The sequence below is a fragment of the Crocuta crocuta genome, unplaced genomic scaffold (genome assembly GCF_008692635.1).
Source record: "Crocuta crocuta isolate KB4526 unplaced genomic scaffold, BGI_CrCroc_1.0 scaffold127, whole genome shotgun sequence".
NCBI classification, from domain to species: Eukaryota; Metazoa; Chordata; class Mammalia; order Carnivora; family Hyaenidae; genus Crocuta; species Crocuta crocuta.
Window position 1 is genome coordinate 3,842,054 of NW_027532008.1, and position 19,443 is coordinate 3,861,496.

Below are 19,443 nucleotides of genomic sequence, written 5' to 3' on the forward strand. Positions count from 1 at the left end.
CGGTTTCCAAAGGAAAGACTCTGGGCCATTTGGCATGCTTTTCGGGTTGGGTTTTACCATATTCCCTAAATCACCAAAGTCTTCTGGGAGCCAGATCTCAGTCACTATTCTTTTCACTTACACCAGGGAGGACACATCATTTGTTGTCCAAATTGGGACACTTTTGAGAGCAAGGGGGGCGTTGTGAATGAATGTGCTAGAACAACAGTTTTGGAAACTAAACTCTCACGAGCAAATGTCACAAGCAAATGTCATGAGCGGGGTGAGGGCCACCCTAGATTGGGGGTCATTTATGAGAGGAAGGGAGATGAAGGGTGTAGACGTGACGGGGAGAGCACTGCGGGCTTCTGTAGGGGGCTCAGGGACAACTGATTGACCCAAGCAGGCCTCCCTGCACCTCAAGTTCCTGTTCTGTGGGTCTCTGCCTGCCGTGCCCCCTCCTCAAGTGGTAGGGATTCCTTGGGACTTCCCAAAGAGGAAAGATGAATGGGACCTCAGCCTCGCCCCCTAAAGCCAAGGCAAGCTCCCAGCATCTCCCCTCAGCCCTGCGCCCCTGCCCGAGTACCCTCACAATTGGGCCGGCTCCTGGAAGCCCTTGGATTTTTCTCCCAGTTTCCGAATTTCATATTTCAGGGCTAACGGCAAAATGCTTGTTCAATGCGAAAGTGGAAAATGTTCAGATTTATTGCTTTGAGATTTTGGTTTGTCTCCTGGGCCTGGTTGATGCAGTTCCCTCCAAGTTTCAGAGCATTTTGTTTAAAAAGGAGAATTTTTGACAGCAGCGTTTTCTAGTTTACAGAGAGCGTTCACATAATAGCAGCAACAATCATCACTCTATGTATTGAGTTACTGCACTGGGGAGCTCAATTAACCCTCAAAATCACCCTCCCTTTCCACAGAGGCAGGCAGAGGCCCAGAGAGTTAAGGGGCTTGCCCAAGGTCACACAGCCCAGGGAAAGGGAAGGGTACAGCTGAACCCAGGTTTCAGGCTGTGCTCGCCCTCTCCTCTCCTACCTTTCTTACCTTCAACTGGACTTAATGCACACAGATCTGCAGATACACCAGTGGGTGAGAGCAAAACAAAACAAAAACCAGACACTCTTGTAGAAAACAGAGGCTGGAATGAGTATAAAAATAACCAAGTACGTCCAAGGGAACCCTCAACTCCCCAAACAATATATTTTGTGCTAAGATTATTTTTGTAATGATGCAGGTGGTGGAGGGTCCAGTGGGGCAAGGAGTCAGTGAGCAGAGGACTGGCTTTCTAAGTTCTAGGACTGCACTGTTCAAAATGGTGCCTGGGGGCACCTGGGTGGCTCAGTTGGTTAAGCGTCCGACTTTGGCTCAGGTCTTGATCTCATGGTTCATAAGTTCGAGCCCCGCATCGGGCTGTCTGCTGACAGCACAGAGCCAGCTCTGGATCCTCTGTCTTCCTCTCTCTCTGCTCCTCCCCCATTAGGGCATTTGCGCTCTCTCTCTCTCTCTCTCTCTCAAAAATAAATAAACACTAAAAAATAAAATGAGATAAAATTTAAAATCTTAGTTCCTCAGCTGCACTTGGCACATTTTAAGTGCTCAATACCCACCATGGGGCCGCCCCATCGGACAGCACAGATCTAGACTATTTCTGACACGGCAGCAAGTTCTGCTGAACAGCATTGTCTTAAGCCACCAGCAAGCCTGGTCCTGTCTCGTCTGGACTGTCCTGGAGGGGCAGGAGCCACTGACGCAGGTGATAACGTCCCCTGTAGCCAAGGTACCTCTAGAACCCATCCCAACACCCGAGCCCCTCTCTGGAGATAGAGATAAAGGACAGAAACCAAAAGAGCGGCCATCGGGGGAGGCCTTGCTACTCAGTGTGGCCTGAGGACTGGCAGCGGCAGCATCTCCTGGGAGCTCGTTAGAAGCGCAGTGTCTTGGGCTCCACACCCAACCCGCTGAATATGAACCTGCATTTTAACAAGGTCCCCAGGTGATTCAGGTGCACATTCAAGTTTAAAAAGCTCTGTCTTAAGAGACAGGAGGAGCAGGATCAAAATATTGTTCCAAATATAGGGAACCAAACAGATATTTTTAGATACAGAAAACTAGCATCAGGACCCTCCCCTCCCCCATTACCCTGTGCTTAAGCCTTAGTCACAGAGGGCTGAGCACCTCTGTGCCATATAATCAACGAGCATATTTCCAAGGACAGAGCCCCAGTGGGGTCGCAGGGAGGAACTGGCCCTTGCCCATTTCCAGCACCTTCTCAAACCTCGAAGAGGTCCCCTCCCCAAAGCAAAGCGGACACAGCTGAGATTCACATTGTGGGTCTCACGGATGCTGCTTTTACATCAGATTTTCTGGTTTTGCTTTATTCTTTCCAGTGCATTTGGTTTGAACTTTGCAAATCGCCAAAGACACACCAGGATGCACGAAGCATCTAAACAGACGCAGCCATCTAAAAGGAAGCACCTGGCTGGGGCGCCTGGGTGGCTTAGTCGGTTAAGCGTCCGACTTTCGCTTAGGTCATGATCTCGCGGTTCGTCGGTTCGAGCCCCGCGTCGGGCTCTGTGCTGACTGCCAGCTCAGAGCCTGGAGCCTGTTTCGGTCTGTGACTCCCTCTCTCTCTGACCCTCCCCTGCTCACGCTGTCCCTCTCTCTCTCTCCTAGAAATAAATAAAAAACATTTAAAAAAAAATAAAAGGAAGCACCTGGAGAAGGAAATGTCCCGCTTCTGGGGTGGGGGTGGGGGGTTGCTCCGCAGACCTCACGCCCGGAGCCAGGTGCTAATGAAACTTTCTGGAAGCTGCATCAAGCCCATCTGTGAAGAAAGCAGGTGTAAAAGGTGGTTCCATCAGACGACGCTGCAAAAGAGGCTGGCAGCCTGCGGACCCTCGCCAGGAAAGGAGGATCTGCCGCCGGGAGCGGTTCCAGAGCTGGGCTTCCGAGGCTCCTCCTTCGATGAAAATGACTCATCCCTTCATTTCTCTCTCTTCTCAGCCTACCTTGGGTCTTACTTATTTTTATCCCTGGAATGGCGTGAAGTTGCCAAACGGGTGATATTTCTCCACCTGCAAGGGCCGTCCCGGAGGATGAATTTTAAAATGTTCATTTTTACAGCTTGCTTCCAGCCATAATGCAGAAGACAAGGACGCAGGTGGCAGGAGAGGGGGACAGCAACATGGGCCCGGGAGGGGGTACCGTGTGGCCTTGGGAACCACCCAGTGGCTTTGCAATGGAGAAACATTTCAGGAGTTGACTCCAGGACCGAATGAGGGGAAAGAGGAATGGCCAAGCATGCCTTCCTCTCTTTCTAATACCGAAAAAAATCAAAGCAAAACCTGTGAACGGTCCTGCTATTTTTGCCCCACCAGCATGAGGCTACGTCATTTTGGTGGCAAACCTCATTTTCCTTCTTCTCCAGGGACCAGCCGGTCCCCCACCGCCTGGCGGCCTGGTGGGCGTGTCAGTCCGGAGGCACCGCTGGGAGCACGTGACCCCGGTGAGGCCAATCGGGAGCCCACTTCCTGGAGGGGAGCCCGTAGGATGTAGACACACTTGGGAGTCACCCGTCCTGATGGAGGTCCTGGGGAGACTGTCCCCTGCGTTCTTGCAGCCACTTCTTCCTGGTCCTTCTTGTGGCCTGACTGTTCCTCCTCCTGAGTGCCCAGGAGTCACCCCAGAGCATTTCAATATGTGCTTTTTCCCCTTTTTTCTTTCCTTTTTGGTTTGGTTTTGTTTGCTTAAGTTAGACAGAGCTGGCTTCTATTATTTGGAAAATAGGGCCCAAACTGTCACAAACCCAAATGCCCAGGAATAGCAGCTTAGATCCAGAAAGCCTGATGGAGAACACGATGGAATCGTCCACAACCAGGGACAGGGAGGAGTGTGTATTCGTTGACATGGAAAAGGTCTTCACGGTATATCGTTAAGAGCAAACGCAGATTATAGTAAAACAGTACAGAGTGTGATACCATGTCTGCAAAATATATTCTGTACAGTTATAGAAAAAAGACCTAGAAGAAAATATAACAGTATTCGTTCTGAAGGGTAGCATGGCGTGTATTTTTTCTTTCTGTTTAGCATAAAGGTACTCCTAACCTTTCCACAATGCTTATGCAGTGGGTTTTTCTGTTTTGTCGTTTTATTTCTTTTTTTTGAAGTTTATTTACTTTTGAGAGAAAGAGAGCACGTGAGCAGAGGAGGGGCAAATAGAGAGGGAGAGAATCTCAAACAGGCTCTGCACTGTCGGCAGAGAGTTCGACGCAGGGCTCCATCCCACGAACCATGAGACCACGACCTGAGTTGAAATCAAGAGTTAGACACTTAACCGAATGAGCCATCCAGGTGCCCCTGTTTTGCTTCTTAAAAAAATGGGCACAGACGGGTCTCCGGAGTCACAGTCTCTTGACACCTGTCTGAGGTGACTTCCTGGGTTCAGGCAGGGACTTAGTCACACAAGTCCAGGGTGCCTGCCATGGGGACAGCTCGCCCAGCGCTCTGACTACTGACTAAGAAGGTGCTGGTGGCGTCTGCGCCTCCCAAATGAGGAACGAGTCCTGCCCCCTTTGCGGGGGCACCAATGGATCCCACTCATTCTCACAGCGACCTGGGGGGACGGACGGTACTCCCTGTTTGAGGGAAAAGTGGCCGTCAGGGTGAGGTGACCTGCCCACTGTCTCACACTGAGGACTTAAAGGCAGATGACTTAGCCCAGGGCTCCAACACCCCAGGGGCTACTCAAGTTTATTAATCTCTTCACCTAATGTGGGGCTTGAACTCACGACCCTGGGATCAAGAATCGCATGCTCCTCTGACGGAGCCGGCCAGGCATCCTGGGGCTACTCCAGTGGCCAGAATGAAGGGACTGAGCATGGGGCAGGGCTTAGAATTGTCCTGTGAGGTCAGCGGTGTAGACGAGCTGCAAAGAGGAGGAAGGCTCTCCCTTCGCCCCTGCCTGGACGCCTTGCTCTGCACAATGGCCTCAAGGTTGGAGGCCTCCCCTCAGGGGAAACAGGCGATGTTGCTGGGGAGAAGGGGACTGTGGGATGCCCCTCCTGCTGCTCCTGCTCATCTTCTAGGCCTTGAAAGTCGTCTGCTCAGAGAGGCTTTCCTTGATGCCAGGAGAGCAGTCCCGGCCATTAGTACCCTGGCCCCACATGACTCCTTTGTGGCATTTTATACAACTTGCAGTCATGTTACTTATCTGTCAGTTTACTTCACAGTCTGTTTCCCCCTTCTTTTTTTTTTTTTAATTTTTTAATGTTTTATTTATTTTTGAGAGAGACAGTGCAAGCAGGGGAGGGACAGAGAGAGGGGGAGACACAGAACCTGAAGCAGGCTCCAGGATCTGAGCTAGCTGTCAGCACAGAGCCCGATGCGGTGCTCGAACCCACAAATTGTGAGATCATGACCTGAGCCGAAGTCAGACGCTTAACTGACTGAGCCAACCAGGCGCCCCTGTTTCCCCCTTCTTGACTGTAGGCTCCTCAAGGACAAAACTTATGACCGATGCACTTGTGTCTGTGTCCCCGGCATCCAGCCCAGTGTCTGGTCCCCTACGGGCACTCACCATGTATCTCCTGAATAATAGCAGATCAACATATAACTGGGGGTGGGAGGGGGGGAGTGTGAGCAAGAAGAGCTGGGCTCACCTCTGCCTCTACTGGCTGTATGGCTTCAGGCACGTTGCCGGCGCTCCCTGGGCCTCTTCCAAGCCTTGACCTAAGTATAAACATCCAACTCCATTTAAAAGATTAGCTTCGCCCTTCCTGAATTTTTAAGACCAATTTAAGGAAAGGCGATAGAAGTCTTTACCAAACTGTAGATGGAATCAGCCGCTGGTTATTTTTTCTGATAACATTGCAGTGGTTTTCCCAAGAGTCACCGACGTGCGATGAATCCAATCATATTTCTTATTCAATAAACTCTTTTATTGTAAGTTTACAGATTTTTCCATTACCATAATGAAAATAGCACTAGTGATTTGTTAACATTTAGGCCCAAATCAAAAGGCAGCGCCTCCTCAAATTATAAAGGTAAATGCCACATAGTTGAACGAATAGTAAATGTTGGGCAGAAGGCATTTAAAATATAGAAAATGGGGTCAAGGTTTGTGTGTGCAAACACTTTAAGGTTTAGTTTATCAGGATGATACTGCTTTTGAAAGCACATGATTTCGAAACTAGGTAATCTGTGATAAAACACAACTGCAGAGAAAAGGCAAAATCAAGCAAAACAAATAAAAAAACCTTCCCCAAATGAAAGGAAGTGAATCAAATGCATGGGGACAATCGGCAAACCTCCAGTCATTGGGCCCTGGAATATGGCAGGTGAGTGGGTTTCATAGAAATTCTCCATAGGAAGGAAACTGGTGTGACATTTGCTGCGTCTCCGAGTCCTGTCTCCTCACAGAGGAAAAGAAGTTGCTTGTCCGACACATGTGCCCTGGGTCTGCCCGGAATGGGGCCTGCGTTCCCAATCCCTTTGAGAACAGTCCCAAATCCCGAAAAGGCAAGGCGACCCTCTGGGCCCCAAGAGCGGCAAGGGAGGCGGGGTCAGAGTTGGCCCCCAACCCTGCCGGGGCTGTCCGAGCGGTTCACGGGGAGGGGGTGGGCCTCCGTGTTGAACACCCAGTCTTCCAGGGAGAGCATGTCATCTTCAGAGAACAGAAGATAGAGGTACCTGCGCCCCAGGGGGAGGGGAGGGAAGCAAAACAGCCTGTCAGTGCTCTGGGGAACGGGGGCCCCACTGGGAACAAATCTCAGAGGTCCCTGTGAAGGGCCCGTGGCTAAGGGTGCAGGGAGGTCTGAGATCCCAAATCCAGTAGGAGGGCTGGTCCCAGGGACGGAGCTGTGGATGCCTAGTAGGGCACTGAGCCCTGGGGCGCTGCACCTGGTTGAATGCTGGCTCACGCCCCTGCCCTCACTCCATTACCTCGGACCCATCCAGCTTCATCCAGATACTTCCCCACTTGTGTGAGGATCCTATATGAGAGGCCTGCTGGGACTGCGTATGGTCTAGGGTCTTTTTTTTGCGGTGGCCTGAGTACTGCACCAGTCCAAACTCTTGGGCTGCTCCTTTTGTGCCCCCCGCTGAGGAGACTCTTCACTCAAATAGACGTTAGGGCACTAAAATGAGTACGAGGTTGTGGCTCCAGAGCTCCAGCTTCCCAAGCCAAAGGAATGGCCCATTCCAATCCACTTTCGAGGGCTGGGCACAAGGGGGATGCTCTGGGGCCACCAAGGACTTCCACCCAGGAAGCGAGGGAACAGCGCAACAGCAAAAATGCGGAGGGAAGGTTCGCAGCAGTGACCACTGTCACTATCATTCTCCCCATTTTACAGAAGAGGACGTAGTTTCACAGGACTCAGTAATCTGAGGAGCCCAGTTAAAGGAGGGAACTTAGCACACAGCTAATTAGGGGGTGGAGTCCTGTCCTGTGTCTCTCTGGGGGTGTGACCCGGAGATCCCAGCCCCCCTCCCGACCCCTCTTGGGCCCCCCTGTGATGGCAGAACCTGACAGGTGGTGAAGGGAGGGACTGCTGACCCCACCCCTCGCCCACCCCCTTCCTTCATTCCTAAGAAAAGCCCAGTTTCCCTCTGGAAAGAACATCAGCCGAGCCTCAACTCACTTTAGTGTCTCGGCTAGAAAGAAAGTCTGCTGCTTGTTGTCGTGGCTGGGAATGCTACTGTACACATCCTGGATCCCGGAGAAGCCAGCTTCTGTTCGACAGTACTTCTCCAGGGCCTGAGGAAAAGGGAGGCAGCTTTGGGGGGGCTGGTGGAAGAGGAGAGCCCCCCCCACCCCACCCAAGACTCACGCCTGCCCAGTTCATGAACGGGCAGGCCCTGGACCACTTGGCTAGGGACCCGTGGCATTTGTGGAAGCAGAAGGCCAAATGATTTGTTCAGGGCTCAGCCAGCCTGCCGCCAGGCTGGTGGGACCACACACCCCGGGGTCCACAGCTGAGCACTTCGTCCCAACGGGCTGCCTGCTCGAGCTCTCCTCCAGGTCTGAACTTGGGGGATGTTCTCTTTGCCCTTCAGGGAACTAGGCTGGTCCGACAGACTCACCCACAGTGGTGGGCAGAGGAAGGCAGTGGAGGGCCGGGACTTGGGGACTGGACTCAGCACACCCCTGGGAATGCCCTGTGCAGATGTGGTCCCTATTCCGGAGGTGGGTAGGCCACGGGCTGTCTGCCTTTTTTTTTTTTTAATAAATGCAATTTTTACCCACTGAGGGGTCTGTGGACTGGGCTCAGAAGCATAAAACCCTTGACTTTCACTGTTCCAGAACCAGGCCTTCAGGGAAGCAGGGGGATTCTGGCCCATGAACCATGTCAGTGAACCTGAGTGGGCCCCCGCGCCCTGCCCGAGTATAATGCTCTGCTTATGCCCAAGTATAATGCTTGTGCTTCTCCCTAGGACAGTGGGTGCCTCAGAGCAGTGGGCCCTAGGGGATGTTGGGAAAGGGGGGGCACAGAGAAGGCTTAGCATCCATCAGGAGACATCCTTCTGGACTCCCCATGCCTGCCTTTGGAGTTACCCCAGGGAAGGTCATGTGGTTTCCTCCTGGGTAGTTGGGGAGAAGAGGGCTGGTGGAGGACACATGGGTGGTGGGGAGCAGAGCCCAGAGAACGGTGGGGGCTGCCCGGGCTCTGGGCAGAGCAGGGAGGTGATCTGCTGGCCTGGTGGCCTATTCCTGCTTGAGAGGGGAAATCTAACGCCATCAGCTCAGGCTTCCAGGTCAGAAAGCAGTGACCACACGTGCTCTGGGTCCCTCTGGCTGCCGCCTTGCCTCTGGCCCTCTAAGTTTGCTGGCACTAGAGCCCAGGCCCCAAAGGCTGTGGGCTCTCAGTTCCTGGCCTGCTTCTGCCCAGCTGGGGACACTGGGCTCTGCAACCTCACCTTGACCCTTGGCATTCAGAACCTCAGTTGGACGTCAACCTGGCCCGACCTTCTTCTCAGTGCCTGTGCGAGGGTGTTGGGGCCCCAGACTGAATTCTCAGGGCACCTGTCACCCGGTCACCCCTCCCCCCAACCAGCCCACTCACCGTCACCACTTCCCAGCCCCACTCTCTGTAGATGGGGTCGTGGGTCTGCCGCCACAGGTACATGTAGCTCTCCACCACCTCAGGCCGCAGGATATAGTAGCTCTCGCTCAGCTGTGTGGCCACCGCCTCTCGGCCGGAGTTAAACCAGAAGGCCTCAGGCCCCAGTTTGGTATCTGTGGGGAGGATCAACCAGAGGGCCTAGGTCAGACCTCCCACCTCCTGCTTTTCAGGACCCAGCTGCCCCAGGAGAGATCTCTGTGGCTTGGAAGAACTGGCGGGGTGAGGGGTGGTGATGGACTGATACAGGCTGGGCCCTGCCTGTACTGCCAGACGGAGCTGGGCCTGGCAAACGCACAGCTTCCCTCTCAGCCTAGGTTGGCCAACGCAAGGCCCTTGAGGCTGCGAACATTCTGCAGTTTTAGAGTCTGAGAGTCCAAATGAACTATCTAGCAGTCGGGGGAGACAGAAGTTTGGGTGATGTTCCCCAGCTGTGTAAACCAGAGCTCAGCCAAGAAAGGATTTCAGGGTGAAATATATTTGGGGAACGGTGGGTCAGAAAAAGTGAAAGAGTCTTCCATCTGCAGGACTTATCAGAGCCTTTAGCATGCTGATATGCAGCGATGCTTCTCCACAGACCCCTTTCTTAGGGAACTGCTTTTCACACCTCCCCGAACCAGCCTTCTGAGCTGACAGGCTGGGATAATGCTGAGGTGGAGATGGGGGAAGAACTGCCCAGAAGCACATACCCAGGCAGAGGCAGCTAGATAAAGAGGGCCTGATGAAGTCTGAGTTTCACTGTTATTGTTGTTGGGTTTGTTTGTTTTTGGACCATTTGGTGCTATTCCTGGTTTCTGGAGGACCATAAATACAACCACGACTGTAGCCACCACCTATGATTTCAAGGGCTGTGCTTGGTGCCTCCCAGACATTATTTCAATCCTTAAAAAATGGTTTTCTTTGCTAAGGTAGATGTTATGGTCCCTCTCTCAGGCATATGGAAACTGAGGATCAGAGAGGCCAAGTAATTTGTCCAAGGTAACACAGCGAGCTGTGACTGAGCTGGGGTGTGACCCTGTCTGATGCCTTTTCCCTGGACTGCACGCTCTCTCTTTTCCTACTGGGTCTGAGACTCTAGGCCTCCTCCTGTTAATGCCCACACATCGTGTCTGGGTCAGCCGAGTGCCCAGCTCTGGTCCTCAGGTGTACCTTCCTTCCTCCCGTTGGGTCAGGACCCTGAGATAACCTGGGGTGTGTTTCCTCAAGAGGCAACTGGAGCTTTGCAGTTTCATGTAGAGTCTTCCATGGAAGGCTTCGCAGAAACGGGATCCGCCAGACCCTGACCCCTTCGATCGCTCAAATCAAGCAGCTGCTCCTGACCATTGGCAAACAGTGGTTTTGCCGAGCGGCTAATGGGGTGAGGGCAGGAGCGACCACTGTGGCCTTCCGGGGCAGGCGGGCTGGAGCAGCATGCTCTATTAAGTGCATATCTTTTATGGTCTGGGCTGATTGTCCCAGACAAAAGCAAGCTTTTTATTATTCCTGAGATTTCCTGTTTGTTTATGGCCATGGTTCTTTGAATGGAGGACCCGCTGCAAATCACTGGCTTCATGAAAACAGCTCCCGGAGACATGGACTCGAGTGGAGGGGTCACAGACCCATGTCAGGCTAACAAACGCCTCCGTGTTGTGGCTGAAGGTGGTTGGCAATGTGCTTTCTATGGGCCCCTCTATCTCACCCTGGGAGACTTGTGTTAGTGTTTCCATTGAGCAGATGGGAAAACAGAGTCCACCTGGCTGGTGGGTGGCAGAGTGGCACTTGAGCCGCGAATGTTTATGGCAAATCTTAGGTCCTCTCCTCCAAGCAAGCCTGGGATTAAATTCAGAGTGGTGGGTACCTTGCTGGGCCCCAGAGGAGGGATTTTTCTGAGGGGTGCTGTTCAAAGGGGCAGCACATAAGAAGGAGCTGGGCATGAGGGGACCTGGGTTCTAGCCCTGGCTTAGCTACTCACGTGCAGTGTGACTTTGGTGAAGTCACTTCCCTGCTCTGGGCTGACTCAGTTTCCCCATGTGTAAAACAGAGAGTTGGGCTCACGTTCTCTAACATGACTTTGGATTCTAGCATTTGACCATTCTGTGTTGAAGGTTAGGTGGGGAGGGTCAGGGAGCTCTCAAGCTTTCTGGTGATCCGGGAACAAAGAGGGTGATGAATGGCGTGGTGCCAGAGGCGGTAAGATCCCCTGAGTGGAGGGGTGGGAGAGGCAGGGGTACATTTGGGGGTAAGGGCTCCAGGAGAAGGAATTCACTAGGCTCTGGGAGCCTGGAGGACCTTCTGCTCTGTGCCCCTTGGCCAAGTCATCTCTGGGCCTCAGTTTATCTGTGTTGTGAGGTTTGGCGATGACGTGGGCCGACACTTGGCAAGGTGCTTCATACATAACCCCTGTTTTCCTTTGAACTTCGGGTACGACCTCAGTGCACAGACAGCACGTCCCTCGTACAAGTTCTACATAACTTCCAAGGTGAGACTGCGTTCCCTTCACTCACTGCCGCTCCGCTGGCTTGTAGTTCTTCCTGGTGTCTAGCCTCAGTCTCTCCTGCTGCCCTTCCCCTCGCACGGTTACCTGAGCGGGCGTACGATTCGTGGCACGTCTTGGTGATCTGGGCTGCGAGCTCTCGGTAGCGGGCCCTCTTTTCTTCCTTGGCATCCTCAGCGCCGAGGGCGATCATGCCCCCGGAGAAACAGGCCAGGTGCCCCATCTTGTGGTCCAGAACGCCCCCTCGCCACTCGGCGATGTAGGTCAGCCCCCCAGGAGAGACATTCAGCAAGTGGGTCTCTATGGCCTGGGAGCAAGGTGGGGGTTGGGCAGGGGGAGGGGTCATGNGAGAAGGGAGGGGGGGAAAGGACGGAAAATGAACATTCTGCAGACAGCAGTGACCGCAGCTCTGGTGAGCCATCCATCCCAGGCAAAGGAGGCCCTTGACCTTGACCTTGGCCCCTGATGGGGCCTGTGGGACCTTCTACCACTCGCCTGGCCAAAGCCTGGTGCCTGCTGGGGGCTTGCACACAAGGCAGCTCCCTAGGGTGAGTCTCTCATTTAGACTTAAAAAAAAACACATATATTTTATTTTTAGGTGATCTCTACATCCAGCGTGGGGCTTGAACTCATGACCCCGAGATCAAGAGTCGCATGCTCTACCGACTGATCCTAAGAGGTGCCCCTCTTACATACACTTTTAAATCTTCTGTGTACAAAGATTTTTAAAAAATCTTTAAAAATGCTTCCTTATCCATCCTCCACTGTATTCTCCATTAGGGAATCTTAGCCCGGAGCCCAGCTGGCCTGTAGGTGGGCTCTGGGAGGTTCAAAAGGCCAAACTGTATGCGACACTTTTGTGTATGTGCATTTTCATGGGAAGAGGATCTGTATATTTTATCTGATTCCTAATAAGGGCCCACAAGAGGTTAGGAGCTTCTCTCTATAAGCCCTTACCACACACCCCCTCATTTATTGCCCACGACAGGCCAGGCACATGATTGCAGTGCCCTCTACAGACAAAGGGGTTAGGTGGCTCATCCCAGGTCACCCAGCCACGCCAGGATTAAGCCAAGGACCAGATGCCCAGACCTCTCTTCCTCTCCCTGATGGCTATTCCTTCTGGTAACAAGGGGCTTGGAGAGGTGCCCATCCCCCACTCCCATGGGGAAGGATACGGCTAGAAAAGACTCCCGGGAGGTTGGGGGGTATGGGTGTCAGGCCGCCATGCCCCTCACTCCCTGCCGTTACTCCCTGGGAGCCCTGGAGTCAGAGATGATGGCAGCGCCCGTGGGCCCCAGTCCAGGGCTGGGGCCTCTGGGGCCCGGGCTGGACCTCTTTCTGCATTCTTGCCCCTCTGATCTATCTATTCTCCAGGGGTCTCGGCTCTCAGTAAATAATGAACCAGTTTAACCTGATGCCACAGACATGGCTCCCAGGAGCAGGCCCCTTGGGTTCAAATGCCACCTCCATCAGTTCCTAGCTGTGTGACATTAGGCAGGTTCTATGTGCTCTCTGTGCCTCGCTCTCCAAGTGTATGAAATGGGGACATGAGCATAAACCACCTCACAGGGTTGTGAGGCTCAGATGGCAGGTGTGTGCAGTGGAGAGAGCCCTCCGTGCACGTGGGCTATTCCAGCTCCTCTCCAGCCCACCCCCTACCCCAGACTCTTCGTTCTTGCCCTCCCCTCCCCTCCCCTTGAGTATTCCAGTATTCTGTGAGTGCCTCCTCCGTGCCAGCGCTGGCTCGGTGCAAGGGGATATAGTCCCTGGAGATACACAGCCTGGGCCCTGCCTCAGGGGGCTTACCTGCAAGTCAGAGACTTACCGACAAAATCAAGTACACATAAGAAGTATGGTTTGTGGCCAGCATGTTACAAGAAACACGCTCCGCCCCAACTCTGCCCCTCGGGCTTGCCTCCGGCCCAAACGGCTGCTGCCCTGGTCCTCTCTTCCCCTGTTCCCTGTCCACACGATGCCGTCCCTGCTTTGTGTGTCCGTAGCTGTGTGTGTATGTGTCTGTGGCAAGCCTGTCTCTCTCCCGGGACTTGGAGCGCTGCGTGAGAGCTGAAGCCGCCGCCACCAACCTCCAGCCTGGGGCTGACCTACCGACGGCACTCAAACACCTTCGCTCTTGGATCCGTTTGTCCCTTTTCCTGCCCCTGTGAGGTTCAGGCTGGTGGGCTGGCTGCAGGACCCTCACTGAGTAGCAGAGGCAGAGGTTCTGATGATGTGATGCACCCAAGGCACCTGTGCCACCAGGGAAGAGCGCTGAGGGGCGTCTGGGGGGCTGCTCACTGCTGGGCTGGGTCTGCTCTGGGCTGGGCCCTGGCTTCTGGGCAGTGGAGGAGGGGTGGCAGGCTAACCCGGGGTGCAGAAATCCGGTTCAGTTACCCACCAAAGACATTTGGGGGTGAACCCGATATCGTGGGGCGATCCCAGGAAGCCTCGCGTGACAGTGCAAACACCATCCCTTCCAGACTGACCGCCGTGGGTTATTTCCATCCTGGGTTAATGCCAGGCTAAGTAATTGTGGTAAAGAGGAAACGACAGACCAGCCTCTCTGTGAGGACGCTATTGCGACAAGCAGACAGGTGCAAAGATTAAAAATCAAGGCCTTCTAAAACCCTAAGCCAAACACGAGACAGCACAGGCTGCCGGCTGACTGGTTAGGCCTAAATCAAAGCAGGAGACAGCAGAGCTGAGGGGGCTACAGAGGTCTAGGTTTGAATCCCAGCTCTGCAGTCTGAGAACTGAGTGATTCTAGGCAAATTTATTTCACTTTGCTGAGGACTCCTTCTCCTCATTTGTCAACTGGGAATAAGTCCTGGGATAGCTGTGAGGTTAGGCAAAGCGTCTGGCTTCCTTTGGCTTCCAGGAGAGGACCCCATCTGCACACTCCCGAGAGCGATCTGACCTGTGTTTGCACCCTGGCTTTGACACAGCTGCTGTGTGACCGTGGGCCTTTCGGAGCCTCAGTTTCTCATCTGTAAGATGGGGCTAAATAAGACAAGGCAGTCAGGGCACCTGCCTGGAGGAGGCCACAGTGACAAGATGCTCTCTCTGTTCTTCCAGCTGCCCCTCCTCTCCTCCTGTGACCCTCAGGGGTGGGCCCAGTCAACCGGTCTGAGTCATCCACACCCACCTCTGCTGGACACTGTTCTAACTTACACACTGGAAACCTGCCCCCCACCTCTGCCCCGCCCCGTCCCACCCCCTGCCCAGGGCAGCTTTCAAGGCTGTTTCCAGGCCAGAGGTTCTGAGTAGCCTTGTCAGGGTGCAGCCCCAGCAATGGGAGTTTAGAACTCCCCTGGTGATTTTTAACGTGTGGACAAGGTTGAGAATTATCAGAATATTCTTCAAAGCCCCAAACTTGCCAGAGGCCCAGTCTTTACCCAGGGTCAGAGCTACTCCAGGCTCTTCACTGGGGATCTCAAATGCAGGGAGCAGAGCCAAGTTCTCTCCTGTTCAATCAAGTGCTTTCCATAAAGCTCCCGGTTTGCTTAAATAATTCATGGCCATTTCTTCCCTTGAAGCCTCAACTGCAGTGTGCCCTGAGGGCAGGGAACTTGGCTGTTCACTGACTCCATGTTTGCCCTGCAAGGAATAGCTGACATGTAGGAAGGCCTTTCCAGGCAGCATCCCCTGTGCAAGCTCAACACTGATCCTCTGACACTGGCTGCGGTCTAAGCTCAGCCGAAGCTGAATCTAGGGCTGAGACTCAGGCTGAGATGGGACTGGAGTCCCAGTAGCTGCTTCATGACCAAGGTCTGGGGAGCTGGGTGGGGAAAACAAATCACCAAGCCCACAGTTGAAAAGGTCCATGGCTGTGGAGGCCTGTTTCAATGCACTTCCTTTAAGCACTACTGTTCCTGGCCAGACTCATGCAATCAGAGGTAGTTAGAGATCACTCGTCCATCTGTCCAACTGTTCATGCCCGTCCATCTACCATATCCACTTAACCAACCATCCATCCACCTGTCTATCTACCCATCCCCCACCCATCCATCCTTTTACCCACACATCCACCCATCCATCCCTCCATCCATCCACCTGTCCTTCCCACCCACCCTCTGATTTCCCTCTCTCCCTTCCTTCCTTCCACCTACCCATCCTCCCATCCATCTGTTCATACCTTCACTCATCCCTCCACCCACCCACTGATCCACCCATCCACTCATCCGTCTATCCATCCATCCACCCCTCCATCTTCTACCTATCCACCCCTCCATCCTTCCACCCATGCATCCACCCATCCACTCATCAATCCATCCATCCATCCCTTCAGCAATCATGTGTTCATTTGTTCACAAAACAGTCTGCACTTGCTCTGTACCAGGCACTGTTTTAGGAGGGAGGCAGACACAGTGAATGACCAGACAAGATCTTTGCTCCCCGATAGCTCACATTCTATTTGGGGGAAGACAGACAATGAACAAGTAAACAAGTATGTGCACATGATAATTTTCAGGGCTCATAAGGGCAAAGAAGAGAATAAGTCTGTGGTTTGTGACAGAGAGAGGGGGCGAAAGGCCAATTTCTAGTGGCATTTGAGTTGACCAATGAATGGGACACAGCCATCTGAATGATATTCCACGTACAGAGGACAGCAGGTACAAAAGCATCAAGGTGGGAATGAGTCTGGTGGGTCTGCAGAAGGCTGGGGGCCACAGCAAAGGGGAAAGAGTTCAAGGTGATCAGTAGGTCTAGATCAGGTGGGCAAAGGTGAGGAGTCTAGTTTATTCCAAATGCGAAGGACCCAGTTCTTCTGGCTGCCGTGTAGAGAACCGACTTAGAAGGGCAGAGGGGCAAGAAGTCTAGTTTAGGAGTCATAAGACCTCAGATCAACATGGCAGCAGAGCAAATCAAACTTGCTCAACTTACTTTAGGAGGAAACTGAGGCCTGGAGTCTACCCAGGGCCTTTTCCTTACTTGGGCTCAGAAGTATCTATTGATGGGCTTCTATAACCTCCTTTCCAACAGCTCAGGCTAACCAACTTCCTCTTCCGTCCTGAGGTGTCCCCCTCTTTGCAGACCCCGTCTCAGCCCCCCATCCCTTGATCAGTTCACACCCAACCGACAGACGAGCGGGGGTGAGGGACCATGGGGGCAGCACTGGGACTGGCTTAGGAGATCTGGCTCTAGCTCCAGCTCTGCCCTGTGTGCCTCTGAGCAAATGCCTTCCCTTCTCTGGGCCTTGGTTCCCATCCACATAGAGAGAAGGAGCAGGACCAGACGCTCCACTGTTTGGACATGCTCATTACATCACTTCTGCCTCACCAGGAAGACAGCTGAGGCTCTTGCGTTGGCAGCCTCACTTGGGGGCTCCCAGGCCACCAGCTGACTCTGCTCTGGGCTCTGACACATTGACCAGAGCCCACACACCATGGTTTCGGAAGCAGACTGACTGCCACTTCCTGTGCGACCTTGGACAAATGACTTTACCTCCTTGAGCCTGGGTTTTGCCTCTGTAAAATGAGGATGCTAACACAGCCTTAATTTCAAGGTGTTCGAGAAGAGACACGAGCTGGGTGTGCAAAGCAACCAGCAGGGGAGTAGATGGTCTTGTTCTTCTGGCCAGCTCACCATGGTGGGGAGGGGGGTGGGGAGTGGCCCCCCCCCCCCACACACACCCAGGGGCCCATGCCAGAGCCGGTGGTGAATGAGCAACCGCCTGTGAAGAATCAGGCCCTTGTCTTACCTCCAAGGCTTCGTAGTACATATCTTTAGCCTCCACATCTGTCTTGGCTGACATCAACCAGGATTTGATCAAATATTCATAAAAGCTGTCCCCAAGTCCTCCAACCGAGACGTGGTCTGTGAGGGGAGAGAGGACAGGAACATTGTCTCCAGCTGTAGGGCCACCAGGCAGGCCTCACCCAGGGACTCACTGCGCGAGTCTCACGCACTGGCCTGTGTGCATCCCCCCCGCCCCCCAGCGCTGGGTGCCGGTGGGGAGCAAGCTTTGATCAGCAGCCTCTGAGCCCTGAGAGAACAGGGGCTGAAAGGAAGGCACAGCCTGTGTCTCGGGGAACCCAGGGCCACCTTGAGCACCGTCACCCGGCACACAAGTGCACGGGCTCACGCGGGTATATAAATCATGTCGCTTTAGCAGACCGAGGAGGCAGGCCCTCTGGTTATTCACGGTAAATGAGTTGCATTTCTTTAAAAAGATAATCTGGTGGCAGGGAGTTCAGAGATTTTTATTACCCGGTGACAAAGATGGTAATTAATGCTGGACAAGTTCATAAAAGGCCACGGGAAGGAGGAATGGGAGCCTTAATTTAGTCACAGTACAGAACTACTCAGAAAAACCGAGCTTAAGTTGAGCAGATTAGGATAAATGGAGTTTCCAAGGAGTTGGGGGGGCAGGGGAAGAACTGGGTTTTGAAGAGCCCCTCTTTGCCCTGGGAGCTGGCCACGGAGCGGGATCATGAGGCGGTGACTGAATGAGGAGGTGACTCCACTCAGGGCTGTCCCAGGAGAAAGACGGGTCAACCATGAGCGCTTAACCAGAGCAGTAAGACACGGAAATCACTTGGCTCACATGCTTTAAAAATGAACAACAAGGAAACATAAAGGCATTTGATAGATAAACAAAGAGCAAACTTCAATTCCCTGTTAAGATTCATTTAAGCAGAAAGAGAGAGAGAAGAAGGAAAATGGGAGGCAGATTCAGGCGGTGAAGGGGCCATGGGGAAGTTATTTCCAGCTCCTCTAGAGAAGGCGGGATAAGAAGACAGAAGCCAGGGGAAGTGGGTGGGGGGGAGAGAAAAAGAAACAGTAAATCTGTCAAAAGCTACCAATTCTATACTGTAGGCCAGGAGCTTTACTGTATTATCTGTAACCATCTCCTAAGAAGCCTGTAAGTAAGCGTTGTCAACCCCTTTCCCGGATGGGAAAACTGAGTGGGCCTAAATAGCTATTCCAGAGCCCATGCTTTCTGCGGCTTTACAGTCAACCAGAGCATGAAAAGAAAGGTGCTTAGAGACAAGAAAGGACAAGTGTGAAGAGAGAGGGACCAAAAGTCAGAGAGTAAAGACAGGTGGGGACCAGGAAAGTGGGCTGAAAGGACTACCCACAGTAAACCAGCTTTTCTGGCTCCTTCCGGCCATAACAAATCATGGCCCATCAGGGGCTCAGCAAAAACTGGTACAGACCAGAGACATCCTGCACCTTGGGGCGCCACAGGAAGGGGTGTGTGTGGGCTGGACCTTGCTGTGTGAAGAGGGACACACCAGCACAGTGCACCCCCCACCCCCCAATGCTATGTGGAAGACATAGATCAGGACACAGCACAGAGTGGGGCACAGGGCATGCCAGGCCCAGCATGTCGATGGCGTGTCCGTGGCTGGAGCAGGTCTGTGCTGAGCAGGGGCCTGGGGAAGGCCGGAAGTTAAATCAGGCCAGCCTCTGCTCAGGGACCCCCCACAGCTCACAGCCCACAGAAGAGGCACACGGCGAGGGCACTGTCACCGCCACCCTCATCTGGGCCTGCTTCTGGCCACCCTTTACTCCACTGCCCCCCTGCCTCCCCATGCGATCTCACATCTGGGGTGACCGCTCTGCCAGGAAGACCCTCCCCTTCCCCTCCAACATGGCTAACACTTCCTCCCTACCACGCCCCAGCTCAGGCATCCCCTTCCCAGAAAGCCTTTTCTGTGTCCTCATCAACCCGCTCACAGTCCTTCCCTGCAGGGTGACCATGAGGAGTGAGACAATGCACACGCAAATCTGGCTGTCATGTGGGAAGTGCTCAGTGGTGGCGGGTCCTATGCTACTGGGAGTGCCTTGCCACTGGCTGCTCCCAAAGCTATGGTATCAGTATCTGTTTATTTGTCCCCCCCCCCCCCCCCGCACCCCAGGCTGTGGGCT

At 53.5% G+C, this 19,443-nt stretch overlaps 1 protein-coding gene across 2 annotated transcripts in view; it reads right to left on the reverse strand.

Moving 5' to 3' along the window:
- Positions 1 to 5,893: 5,893 nt before the first annotated feature.
- The window catches only part of MAN1C1 (mannosidase alpha class 1C member 1), a 137,171-nt gene continuing 123,621 nt past the window's right edge, over positions 5,894 to 19,443 (reverse strand). For both annotated transcript variants that reach the window (XM_077775778.1, XM_077775776.1), the window contains exons 8-12: positions 17,270 to 17,385; positions 11,656 to 11,875; positions 9,039 to 9,211; positions 7,617 to 7,732; positions 5,894 to 6,666 (exon numbers count right to left, since the gene is read on the reverse strand). In XM_077775778.1, coding sequence (XP_077631904.1) covers positions 6,540 to 6,666; positions 7,617 to 7,732; positions 9,039 to 9,211; positions 11,656 to 11,875; positions 17,270 to 17,385 — 752 coding nt within the window. In that variant the 3' untranslated portion in view covers positions 5,894 to 6,539. The remainder of the gene's footprint in view (positions 6,667 to 7,616; positions 7,733 to 9,038; positions 9,212 to 11,655; positions 11,876 to 17,269; positions 17,386 to 19,443) is intronic.